Genomic DNA, 13,858 nt, shown 5'->3' on the forward strand with positions numbered 1-13,858 from the left:
CGAAATAGCGTCAGTTCGTGAAAACGCCGACGATGTATACTCACCACCATACCCAAAACGTGCATAGCACAGCTTTTGTGCCTCATGCCCACAGTGTGTCTTCAATTGCTTCCCAATATATATCATGCCTAAATATAATATATGCATCATAAATTACATTGTATTATACATAATATAGAAAACAAAATCATTTTCTGTTGATTGTGCCAAAATAATCATTGTTGTGACATGTGGTATCATTGGCCATTTGATAACATGCAAATGTCCTCCCATTATAGGAGAACATGCTCAAATATTGTGCCCATATAGGAAAACATAACAAGTGGTCTGCTATTACAATATGCCATCATGTTTATCCCAAATATGACTGGCATTTGACTAAACACATATATATGTGATAAGATATAGATATATAACATAGGATGGCATAGAAAGTTATACCAGAAACTTTTGTATGAGTTAGGGCAATATATTTATACCCCCGCCAAATGAAGTTTGAAGGGGGTATATAGGAATCAGCGGACGGTCGGGCGGTCGGTCGGGCGGTCGGTCCGTTGCAAATCTTGCGTCGCGAACTACTTCCTCAGTTTTCAACCGATTCCCATAAAACTTGGCACAGATGTGTGCCTTGGGTTGTAGATGTGCAAGACGTATTTTTTGACAGTTCCCAAAAGTACGTTGCCATGGTAACGGCATATTATGGGCAAAAATGGGTACAAATCTTGCGTCGCGAACTCCTCCCACAGTTTTTGATCAATTTTTATGAAATTAGGTACAGATGTTCATCTGAATATGTTAATGTGCAAGACACATATTTCCGCAGTGACAAAAAGTGCGTTGCCATGGTAACGGCATGTTATTGGTAAAATATAGGGCAAAATGCTTCATGGCAAAACTGCTTCATCAGTGTTCTTCCAATTCTCATGGAATTCATATTGAATGTTTGTCTTAGGATTTAGGTCAGCATGACACATTTCTTGACAGTGACAAAAAGTATGTTGCCATGGTAACAGCTCACATATTATGAGCCAAAATGATGGAAAATTTTGTGTTGCAAACTACTTCCTCAGTTTTTTTCCAATTTCCATGAAACTTGGTACAGATGTGTGCCTTTGGTTGTAGATGTGCAAGACGCATTTTTCGACAGTACCCAAAAGTATGTTGCCATGGTAATGGCATATTAATGGCAGAAGATCAAGGAAAGATCTTGCGGATTTAACTACTTCCTCAGTTTTTTGACCAAAGCTTATGAAATGTTGTTTTGACCAAAGCTTATGAAATGTTGTTTGGCGGGGGTATAACCAGTCGCTGTAGCGACATTTCTAGTGGCATAAGTCAAAGGTGAGTGCCTTTGATGGCAAGATATTAAATGCTGTGCTCTCCTTATTTTCCCCAGTAGTTTTTTTTTTCTCATTTTTTTTTTTGGTGTGTTTTATTTTGTTTTGTTTTCATTTGTTCCTGTGTTTGGATGAGTGAAAGGAAATTCATCAACCTCAACTGAAGTACAGTGTACATTGTATGGTGATAATAACAAACACCCATCTTCTTGTACGGGTAGATTTTGCCTTGTCTTGCCGAGCATGACCTTGGACATCGTGCAATACTGTGTATACATTTCAGTCACATTTGTTGGCATTGCAGTGGCAGCACGTCTGTGTCTTGCCCGAAAAGCCTCCATGTGTATACTGAAACAAGTTTACATTTTCACTCTGCAGTGTGGCACTGGAACTTTACAGTCATCTTCCAGCCAAGCATAAAAAGTTTTGTGTCCCCTAGTTGTTACTTCAGCTGAAGTAGGGTTGACATTTGTTATTTTCAGTTTATATATTGTGACTGTTTTTATTCTTCATCAAAGGAAGATATAAAATTGTGTCTTTATTTTGTTGTTGTTGTTGTTTTTATAGAAGATACAATACATGTATTGGGTATTTAGCTTGGATTGTTTGCCAGTATGTAAGTCATGTTATTCTCCAACAGAAGCTTGTTAAATAGCATCATTATTTGATCTAGTGTTTTGTTTGGGGCTTTGTTTGTTTGTTTGTTTGTTCTTTGTTGTTGTTGTTGTTGTCATCATCATCGTTGTTGTTGTTGTTGTTGTTGTTGTTGTTTGGGGGAGAGGGTAGGTGTGTGATTGTACCATGTTGTTCTGATAAAGTCACAGATATCCAAGCTGAGAAAACTGCAAATTGAAGTGATTTGATTGACAAATTAGACATTTTATGTCTGTTCAACTTAACTACCCCCTGTAAGAATTTCAAAGTCTGAAAAATGTCAAGAAATATGAAACTATTGTAATGTGTGTGAAACAGGTATCATCTAATGATTTGAATCTGCTGTAGTATCCGATTCAACTCCAATTCAATTCAAATTTGTTTTCACGTCTTGTAAAAAGTAACTAATATCACAAAGTATAATTACATACAAATAAAGGGCAAAGGCAAATAAATACAACATGATAACCGAAACACTATAACTAATTAAATCCAGTTGCGATGGGGTTTTGGGGTTTGTTTTTTTTTTTGCAAATAACTTTATGCACTTGGAGGGATAAGATGAATTTTGCGCATTTTTAATTCCACAGAATCAAAACATTAAATAGCATTGCATGTAACAAAAATATTTGCATGCTTTTATTTTTTCGCTAGTTTCTGGCCACACGAAATGCACAAAAGTTTTCACACCATTTAAAATTTTCACTTTTACAGTAATGCATTCCCTAGTTTCCAGCATGCTGGATTGTATTTGAACTTCAAGCTGATATTGTATGTCAAAACTATATTTGTCTTGTGTAGCTGGCTTTCATTTTCTTTGTGAGATAGATTTTTATTATCAATATCATTATCATTTTTTCCCATTATTATTATTGTTATTATTATTATTATTATCATTATTATTATTATTATTATTATTATTATTATTATTATTATTATTATTATTATTATTATTATTATTATTATTATTATTATTATTATTATTATTATTATTATTATTATTATTATTATTATTATTATTATTATTATTATTATTATTATTATTATTATTATTATAAAGGATTATTATTATTGTTAAGTGGAATGTGTTATACATAATTTTACAGCATTGTCAGAAAGGCTTAGACAGCTTTAGCAAGAGGGATGAGAAAAATATACCCAAATCAGAAAAGTAAATGTTCTTTGACTTTAGGTTTTCATTGTGACAGGCTACATAATGTATGACAAACTTTGCGCAAAGCAACTGCAATGATGATTAGATGCAAAAGGGAACATAATTTTTCTTGTCATGCATAATTTCACGCATCTTCTCTTCCATGATAAATGGTGACAATCTTGAAATCATCCACACTGTCAAGTTCAGGAATGTAACGTCTTGCTTTTGCGGGAAATCTGTGCACAAACTCATGCCCTGCTTTGCATGGGAATGCAATCCCACTCATTCCCCCCTCCCTCCTCCTTCCCTCACCCTTCCAGGGAGCTCCTGTTGGCTGCTCACTCAGACCAGCTGGAAGAGACCCTGCGACTCTGTGAGACTGGCTGGGCACTCATCGGTCAGCTCAAGACCAACCAGATGGTCAGTTTTTCCTTGTCCCACAAAATGCTTATAATTTTTTAGTATTTCAGTCATTCATCCATCCATCCTGTAATGTATTACTCTAAATAAAAATTTGCTGTCATTGTGATCAAGTACATTTCACTACACATCTGTGAAATGCATAACCTTACCCATTGCATTTGCATCAAAACTCATTTTGTTGAGTCTGAATCTAAAGTATTATTTTTCTGCTCTATTCACGTTTCATTACTCATAGGACCTTTCATCCTACATGTCGGAGGTCGCCAACCTTCTGGACAGCCAGGCCTGGTGTATTGACACACTAAGGGATCAGCTCAACTCCTTCAGCCGTTGTGCGAGTCCCAGCAAGTAGGGATCAACTTGACAGCCAGTCATTCTCACGCAAATCTCATACATGTGTTGGAATGTACCTTCAAATTCTGTCTCTACAGATATTTAACGAAACTACTTGTGCTTTCTGCCCATATTCTGTCATGTGACATATTGCCTCCGATGTGCAAGTTAATGCTTCTCTTTGTGTATTTTTGTACTTGTCACATCTTTGGTAATTGACAGCAAATTATTCCGATGCATATGCATGAAGTCAGGTCGAGACATTTTAGGAGATATTCTGGTATGATATATCAAAGAAACTATGCCTGTGTATTCAAATGAATGCACTGCAAATGTAAAAGAGTCAAAACTTCGGTGTTGTGAATTGTTTGTGCTTCCGGTATTTAAACTGCCAGTACACAATTTGGAGCATATGCCCTTGTGCTTTCTAACATTCTCTTCATTTCCAGTGATTGGTTATATGTCACATAAATCGTAGTCATATTTTTCAGCACTGTTGTAATAATGCCTCTCCCACTCATTTCCCTTCCCCTTATTCCCCTCCCCCACAAAAACAAAAACCCAACCAAACAAGAATGTGTTTAGACAGTATCAGTGAATAAAATTGTATCAGCAATAACAGTGATTGTCATTAATCAGACCAAAATATAAAACTATTGACACTAGATGTACTTTTCTGGATGTGTGGAGCCCATACAGTGCACTCCCGTTATAATGAACACAGTTATAACAAAATTCCAGTTACAATGAAATAAGAATTCAGGCTGCAACATTATCCGTTCTATGTATTTCTGTTGTTTATTTGTTCGGTTGTAACGAAAGAAAACTTCCGGTCCAGAGGACTTCATTAAAACTGGAGTCCACTGTATTAAAGTACTCAACCAAGGTTTGGCAGCACAAAATATCAGCAACATGTCGAAGAAGGTACGTCATCACTCGCACAAGGCAATGAAATATGGAGACTTTACTTTGTGACCCAAGAATTTTTTTTTTTTTTTTTTTTTTTTTTATGGGGGGGGGGATGGTGTCATTAGGGTAATGTTGCTTGTTCTTTTTTATTTTTATTATTCTATATTATGTCATGCAAAAATATAACAGTATATTGAGCATGATACATCCAGACCCGAGAGCTCTTCCAAGTATGCGTCTCTGTTAATTAGTTACAGTGAAACCCCGTTATAACGAGGTCCGCGGGACCGGCGATATTACCTCGTTATAACCGGTACCTCGTTATAACCGTATGCATCAAAAACAAAGAGTAACATAAGCACGACTTCACATACCCATCAATCAAACTTAAGAATATCCTTTGCGTTGTTATTACACATTTATGGACCATTATTACTGAGAGAATAAAGGGAAATTATTTGTGAACTGATTGATAAAAAAAAAAAGACAGGAAAAAGTATGGGTTGAAAAGCGTTTAATTTTCATCTGAAAATGTCTTCGCATAAATTGCACATTATATATGTTCTTGAAAAGAAAGCCTACTCGGCATGATCATATTCGTGATTCCTTCTGCACCTATCTCTTCCTCTTGTATTGAACCAATTTGAAAGAATTATCTCGTTTTTTTTTTCGTTTCTGAAATGCAGTGTAAAATGACAATGAACAAAATCAGATTGCATAAAATGCGTTTGTTAAGTTTTTGTAAACGCCAGCGCAAATAGAGTAACGCGTATGCGTTGTTTACCGTAACTTGCGAGGTATTTTACGCTGTTGTTGTCAGCAGGAATGCGATGATTTCATGAATCATTTCGGCTGTAATCCTATACAATATATGATCGAAGGGATTAAAATTGCGTCCTTTATTTTCTTCCGAAAATCTCTTCGCGTTTTGTACATCCGTTCTTGAAAAAAAAATGCGACAGGGCTCAATTTGGAAGGTTGTGATCCTATTTACGCAAATCTGTACCTCATGGACTATTTTGAGAGAAAGAAAAATCTAAACTGTGAAATCCAGTGTTAAATAATGATGAAAAAACTCAGATCTATTCAAATTGTTAATGCGTTTTTTGTTTTGTTGTTTCTGAACACCGACTCAATTGCGTAGATAAACATGCGTTATTCAAGTATTTTACGCTACTGTCACCCGTCGGGATTGCGATGATTTTATCAATTATTTCGGCTTTAATCATACACACTCATATTTACTAGCCAGCAAAACAAATGGAAGTCGGAACTAAAAAAGGAAAGGATAATGATGAGTTGCAATTTTCAATTTCCATTTTTGGCCACAAGTGTCGCTACATGAAAAGTTTCGAATGCGATTTTTTTTTTTTCCGTGGCCCGCCCTACTATCACGCACGCGTATCTTTCGATAAAGAAAATCGAATGATTTCAGTAAATGATTTAATAGGAACATCGGAAGATATTTATGTGTCTTATCGCGTGGTTTAGAAGAAAATATGGAAGGAACGGTACTTTCCAAATCGGGAAAGAGACATGGATAGCGTAAATTCTGTCATCAATGTTTCGTTTGTCGCGTGTTTGAAAGCGGCAAATCAAGATTTTTTTTTTCGTTGTGGTGTGGTCTGACCACTATCACGCACGCGTATCTTTTGATAAAGAAAATCGAACGATTTCATCATATAACTTAGTAGAAACATCGAAAGATATGTCTGTGTTTTATCGCATGGTTTAGAGGAAAACATCGAAGGAACGGTACTTTTCAAAACGGGAAAGAGACATGGATAGCGTGAATTCAGTTTTCAATGTTTCGTTTGTCGCGTGTTTAAAAACGGCAAGTCGAGAAATGTTTTTCGTTGTGGTGTGGTCTTACCTACTATCGCGCACGCGTATCTTTTGATAAAGAAAATCGAATGATTTTATCATATAACTTAGTAGAAACATCGAAAGATATGTCTGAGTTTTATCGCGTGGTTTAGAGGAAAGCATCGAAGGAACGGTACTTTTCAAAACGGGAGAGAGACATGGATAGCGTGAATTCAGTTTTCAATGTTTCGTTTATTGTCGCGTGTTTGAAAGCGGCAAGTCAAGAAATGGAACCTCGCTATATCCGATCAAATTGCTTATGTTTTTCTTTATCATGATGCACCGAAATTGTCCTCGTTATAACCGGAATCTCGTTATAACCGAACTCGTTATAACCGATTCTTTCTGCCATAGGTTTACACGCAAAGGAAAACGGGACCGACGCAATGACCTCGTTATAAGCGGTTCCTCGTTATAACCGAACTCGTTATAACGGGGTTTCACTGTATAAGGAACTTGTGTGGTTTTGCTCCTCATACTACCCCAGGATTGATAATGCACATTTGTGAAAACTGCCATGCCAAACGATGGATACATTCATGATGTGAAATACGCATGTGGTGTATGTGTGTGCATGCATATGGGTCTGTTTTCTCATTCAAAAATTGCCACTGTCAAAGATGTAATTTGCTGCCAGAATGAGTTGAATGTGTATTGTTCCATGCTGCTAATATAATTGGTGTATTAGACAGGAGCCTACTGGCACATCCCAACAGGTACCACATGGATGATAATCCCAACAACATTTTACCCAAAGAATATAGGCCTATACAAAATACCTCCTGAAAATTGTTCTAAAGATACATGTACTGTAAAAGTGGATATTTTCGCGCGACTAATTTTTCGCGCTAGGCCGGGTCAGAAGAGTTTCACGTGTTTTTAATTCCGCGGAATCAAGACATCACGCACAGGAACGTATGGCAAGCAAAAATATTCGCGTGTTTTTATTTTCGCGCTAGTTTCTGGTTGCGCGAAATGCGCGAAAATTTCAACACCGCCAAAATTTCAACTTTTACAGTAATTGTATTTGATTGAATGGACGAAGATAATTTTCTATGGATGTCGGTGCAGACAGGTGACTATCCACACACACACACACACACACACACACACACATGCACACACACAAACAAACACACTCACTCCCGGGGAGGGGGCTCTTAATTGTCTATGAATGACATTCGCTTTAAAGCTGTTATGTCCTCTTGATTCTGTAAGAGCCTTCGGGGGAAGGGGGGGGGGTGGTGGGGGAGGAAAGTATCTCTACCTAGTGTGATAAGTGTGTGAGATCATCCCTGCTATGAGAATTATGTTTGCGTATTGAGACGTATGTCACACACACAAGTGTCTCCCTGATTGCCATTTTTTTTTTTACCTCCCCAATTTTGATATGTGAATGTTGGCAGCCCTGGATATGTGTGTCTATCTTGTAACTGTTAGGACATACATGGTAAGCAGCCTGGAGCTACCCCTAGTTGTCCTAGAACCATTTACTATTCAAACACCGTTTTCTGGTATTAGGTAGAATGCACCCCTATGGTCCCTAAATGAGAACTTCATGTTGATGTATCAATTGCACTCTTCAATCATCATTTTGAAAAGTCCTCCTCATGTGTGATCATCATTAGCTGTCATGATCTTCCATCATTGCTGCATACATATCAAGGCTGAGAAGTTTTGAACTTCCATGACATAGGAACTTTATTTCATGCAGCTTGGTCTTTTTTTTTTTCTTTTTTGGGTTAACTTAACAAAACAGACAGCGCACTTGATTTGATACAGATATAATTTTCTTTATTCATTTCGGTGATTGCACAGTGATATTTCAAATTTCTGAGTGCATTAGGAAAAAAAATGAAATGTACATATTTACACAGGAGTTACGTTTAGCTTCCACACAGACTGAAGTTGTTTGTAGTGCAATATAGAATATGACTTGCATCAAGTAAAGATAAACAATATTGTGTTAATAATAAGCAGCATGGCTGAAGGCAGTTACCAAAGGAAGTAAAGATGTCATACATAATTGGTGTGAGACATGTGACGAACATACAGCAACCACGAATGAAATACATGATTGTATACTGCCCACAAGTAAAGAGCAACAGGTGATCTTGCATATGTGCCTATCAAATTTGTCAATTCACATTATGTACAATGTAGTAGATGGAATTCATATCTAATGCTTTCATCTTGTCCTGAAAAGAACATTACAAACTTCGGTTATACACTTCCCAACTTCCTTCCACAAATGCTTTCTTCCAAGAATCTTACGGGCCTTCTCAGAGACTCCAACCCCAAGCACCTTCTGATCTGGAGATTCTCCCGCCCGAAACCCCTAGCAAACGGGAGACTCTAAGTTGATGTGTGCGAGGCGCGAAGTTCCTTGGGTTCTAGGTGTTCTCTGGTGCTATCTAAGGCTTATTTTTTCAACATACAATAGAAATAAGTAAGAAATCCTTTCCACCGGGAGACACAGAGCCAGGGCGGGAGAAATCAAATCTCAAACGGGAGAACGGGAGATTTTGCAAAAATGGGCTTTCGGCGGGAGATCTCCCGTCGAAAACGGTACAGTTGGAGTCTCTGCCTTCTTTCTTTCTCCAAGCGGTTAAAAAGGATTCCAGCTTAAGCTACCGCTGCTACAAGGGAAATTCTCCCCCTTGATTGATAGTTGGTTTGCTGTTATCATGTGTGAGCTGCAATCATTGAAAACTTCCTTCATAAAACAAAGACCAACACAGATTTCTGAATATCTTTCTGCCTGTGCAGTGCCTAACGCTTGTTGTGGTTTTTTGTGGATACAAGTATTTGAGTGATAACTGTTATTTTACTTGCCAGTCTCATATATTACTTACACACCAATATTGATTTGTTCTTGCCAATGTCTATTGCATATGATGTGGAGTTAATGCATCATATGTGGAGTTAATGCATCATATTTATGTATTTAGGCAAAAAATAAAGAGTGAAAATCCTTTGTGTTTGCAATACTTATTTGTACATTATATATTTCTCCTCTTTTTCATGTGTGTATTCCGAGATTTGAAAAAAAAAAGAAAAAATATTGTGCAACATGACGATGTGCTGCATGAAAGTTTGTCTAAATCACATTTTGCACTCCATTCTAGACACTTTTTCTAAGCTTCATGTAATTCTATTTAGAATAGAAGAGTGTGAGAAGTATTATGCAATATGAAACATTCCATGCCCTTTGTTGGCCCTTTGTATTTTTTTTTAATTACTGCTCTCATGATGAACTGATGCATATCTTAACAGAGTATACACTGCCACATGTCAAGTCCTTTAATATTACACTCTTTCATTTTGATTTAATGAAGATACAATCGTACTTCAGCCTCGGAGAGCAGCCAGATACTGACAGTATGTAAAGCCCGCCGCACACTATACAACTCACGACTATACAACCTTAAGACCATAAGACCCAGTCATACGACCTGCCAACGCACTCTATACGCACACTATACGAATTTCGTGGAAATTCAAAATGTCAAATCTCTACGACTGGCGCTAAGACCCAGTTGTACCACTGGAAACTGGCAAGGCTGGTGATGTCGCACTTTTGGTCTTAATGTCGTACGACCGGTCGGATCACATAGTGTGCGGCGGGCTTAAAGAAACTAGTCCTTTTCCAACACCACACCTGTGCATACATTTATCTCACTCCAGGGATGTAACAATATGATGACATATGCATAGTCAAATATATTTGTTTCGTTCTGTTACACATTCCAGCATCCAGAAGTAGGAGTGAAAAAGTAATTTAAACTGAGAACCCACAACTATTGTTTTTTTTTTTAATCAAAATTTGTCATCAAAGAGGAATTGAATGACATTATACATGTATTACCAACATAACAATGATCCTATATATGGCCAGGAAAAGAAAAAAAAAACCAAAATATTGTTTCATGACAGTTTGTGGTACCTGCCAGTTCTACTGAAAGGATCCACTCAATTTGCAAACAAATGACTTTGGACCAGAATACAGGGGTACTTATGACGTTATACTCCCACATCTAGCCAAAAGTAGAAAAAATCTAAATGTCCCAAAAATCAGCAGTGGTTCAAGCCTTCAATCTGGAATGTGTCCAACAGACAACTTTCTTTATATGCACATTAATGGTGTGTACAGTGTTAAAAGAAATGGATGTGTATTGCATTTTGCAACCTCTGAATGCAAATAAAGGACACATGAGTGTGTTGTCAGGAGGTACTGTGTGTACATGTTTACTTTGTGTATGTGTATTACATGTATTATCATTAATGGTGATGCACACTCCATATGACTGTTCTGATTCTTTGACCAATGATGAATTCACCTACACTACATTCCTGATTAATGATATTCCACTTAAAAATCATGAAAATGCATACTTTTGGGGAGAGATAACTTTTACATTACTTATTTGAAAGACAGTTGTTGACTTGTCTTTACAGCAAACTACCAAAAGCAGCCACCTGCCTGTGGTGGACAATACAAAGTCTCCACTAGCACTTGCAAATACCTTACAATGACATGTGTAGTGGTCACCAGTCTTGATACTGCCAGTGGCCAGTTAACTTGTACAGTGAAACCCCGTTATAACGAGGTCCGTGGGACCGGCGATATTACCTCGTTATAACCGGTACCTCGTTATAACCGTACGCATCAAAAACAAAGAAAAACATAAGCACGAAATCATACACCTATCAATCAGACTGTAGAACAATCTTTACGTTGTTATTACACAATTATGGATCATTATTATTGAGATATAATAAAAGGGAAATTATTTGTGAATTAGACGAAAAAGTAGGGGTTGAAATGAGTTAATTCTTTATTGTAATTCTTGTTCGTTAATTTTTTCTAACACCAGCGCTAATAGAGTAAAATACAGATGTTGTTTACCGTAACTTGCGAGGTATTTTTACGCTGTTGGTGCCCAGCGGGAATGCGATGATTTCATGAATCATTTCGGCTGTAATCTTGTACAATACATGATCGTTGCGCTCGAAGGGATTAAAAATGCGTTCTTTATTTTCTTCCGAAAATCTCTTTGCGTTTTGTACATCCCGTTCTTCAAAAATATGCGACAGGATTGAATGTGGAAGGTTACGTTGTGATTCTTTTTACGCAAATCTGTACCTCGTAGACCATTCTGAAAGAAAGAAAAATCTTCATTGTGAAATGCAGTGTTAAAATTGTGATAATGAACAAACCAAGATCTGTTCAAACTAATAAATGCGTTTGTTTCTTTTTCTGATTTATGTTTACATGCGTTATTCAACTATTTTTTTACGCTAGGTCACCTGGCGAAATCGTGATGAGTTTTAGAGTAACATACATGCATAACTTGCGAGGTATTTTACGCTGTTGGTGCCCAACGGGAATTCGATAATTTCATGAATCATTTCGGCTGTGATTTCATACAATGTATGATCGTTGCGTCCGAAGGGATTAAAAATGCGCTCTTTATTTTCTTTCGAAAATCTCTTCTCGTGTTGTACATCCTTGAACTGTTAAATGCGTTTGTTTCTTTTTCCGAACACCGATTAAGTAGGTTAACATGCGTTATTCAACTATTTTACGCTATACTGTCACCCGGCGAGATCGCGATGATTTCATAAATTATTTCGGCTTTAATATACACACTCATATTTAAAGTATTATTTGTTAAATGATAATGAACAAATCCAGATCGATTCAAGTTAACAAATGCGTTTGTTTCTTTTTCTGAACATCGATTAAGTAGGTTAACTTGCGTTATTCAACTATTTTTACGCTACTGTCACCCGGCGAAATCGCGATGATTTCATTAATTATTTCGGCTTTAATCATACACACTCATATTTAAATTATCATTTGTTAAATGATAATGAACAAATCCAGATCTATTCAAATTAATAAATGCGTTTGTTTCTTTCTCTGAACACCGATTAAGTAGGTTAACATGCGTTATTCAACTATTTTTACGCTACTGTCACCCGGCGGGATCGCGATGATTTCATTAATTATTTCGGCTTTAATCATCCACACTCATTTACTAACCAGCAAAAGAACTGGAAGTCGGAACTAAAAATGGAAAGGATATAATGATGAGTTGCACACGCATTCCAATTGTCCATTTTTTGGCCACAAGTGTCGCTGCATGAAAAGTTTTTGAATGCGTTATCTTTTTCCTTTTTTTTTTCTCGTTGCGCTATGTTCTGCCCTAATATCACGCACGCGTGTCTCGCGAAAAAAAAAATAGAAATTTGATTATGTTTAATAATTTAGTAGGAACATCGGAAGGCATTCCTGTGTCTTATCGTGTGATTAAGAAGAAAACATGGAAGGAACGGTTCTCTGCAAAACGGGAAAAAGACGTGGATAGCGTGAATCCGGTTTTCAGTGTTTCGTTTGTCGCGTGTTTGAAAGCGGCAATTTAGTCAAGAAATTGAACCTCGTTATATCCGATCAAATTGCTTATGTTTTTCTTTATCATGAAGCTCTGAAATTGTCCTCGTTATAACCGGAATCTCGTTATAACCGAACTCGTTATAACCGATTCGTTCTGCCATAGGTTTACACGCAAAGGAAAACGGGACCGACGTGATCACCTCGTTTTAAGCGGTTCCTCGTTATAACCGAACTCGTTATAACGGGGTTTCACTGTAGCCCATGTTAACTGATACACAACTGAATATTTTGTCCATCAGTACATAACACAAATTATCACATTAAAAAAAAAATACACAAATGAAAAATTAAACTATTTTTCAAGAAATAATCTTTGGTTGATCAAAGATGAAGAGTTGCTTGCAATATTTGTCATGTACTTCCATACATTACATATCTTTAATAGCTCACATGTATGCCCTGTACTGCGCACATGCTTTACAATTGATACCGACAGTAGCATAGTTAATAATTATTCAGCATGGTGTCCAGCTGTTCACAGTGACCACCTGACTGTAGTGGTCGTTGCTGCAAACTCTCTTGACTGTTACTATAATCAGTCATACACACAATCCTGTTGGGCCTGTACTGCCCTTTCAATCAGCTACTAATCACACCCCAAATGCCTTTTGTATTGATCTTAATAGGTGGTTAATCAGCCGTATTTCCATCTTACGCTTTTATGTTGACAGTTTTCATGAAATAGTGGTTGTGCAGTAGAGCAGCAATGGCAGCCACGTC

At 37.0% G+C, this 13,858-nt stretch overlaps 1 protein-coding gene across 1 annotated transcript in view; it reads left to right on the top strand.

The window, feature by feature from the left end:
* The window catches only part of LOC140231119 (uncharacterized), a 34,337-nt gene extending 29,451 nt beyond the window's left edge, over nt 1–4,886 (top strand). Inside the window, exons 12-13 of the mRNA XM_072311272.1 lie at nt 3,468–3,567; nt 3,806–4,886. Coding sequence (XP_072167373.1) covers nt 3,468–3,567; nt 3,806–3,922 — 217 coding nt within the window. The 3' untranslated portion in view covers nt 3,923–4,886. The remainder of the gene's footprint in view (nt 1–3,467; nt 3,568–3,805) is intronic.
* The last annotated feature ends 8,972 nt before the right edge of the window (nt 4,887–13,858 follow it).

The sequence above is a fragment of the Diadema setosum genome, chromosome 7 (assembly GCF_964275005.1).
Source record: "Diadema setosum chromosome 7, eeDiaSeto1, whole genome shotgun sequence".
NCBI lineage: Eukaryota > Metazoa > Echinodermata > Echinoidea > Diadematoida > Diadematidae > Diadema > Diadema setosum.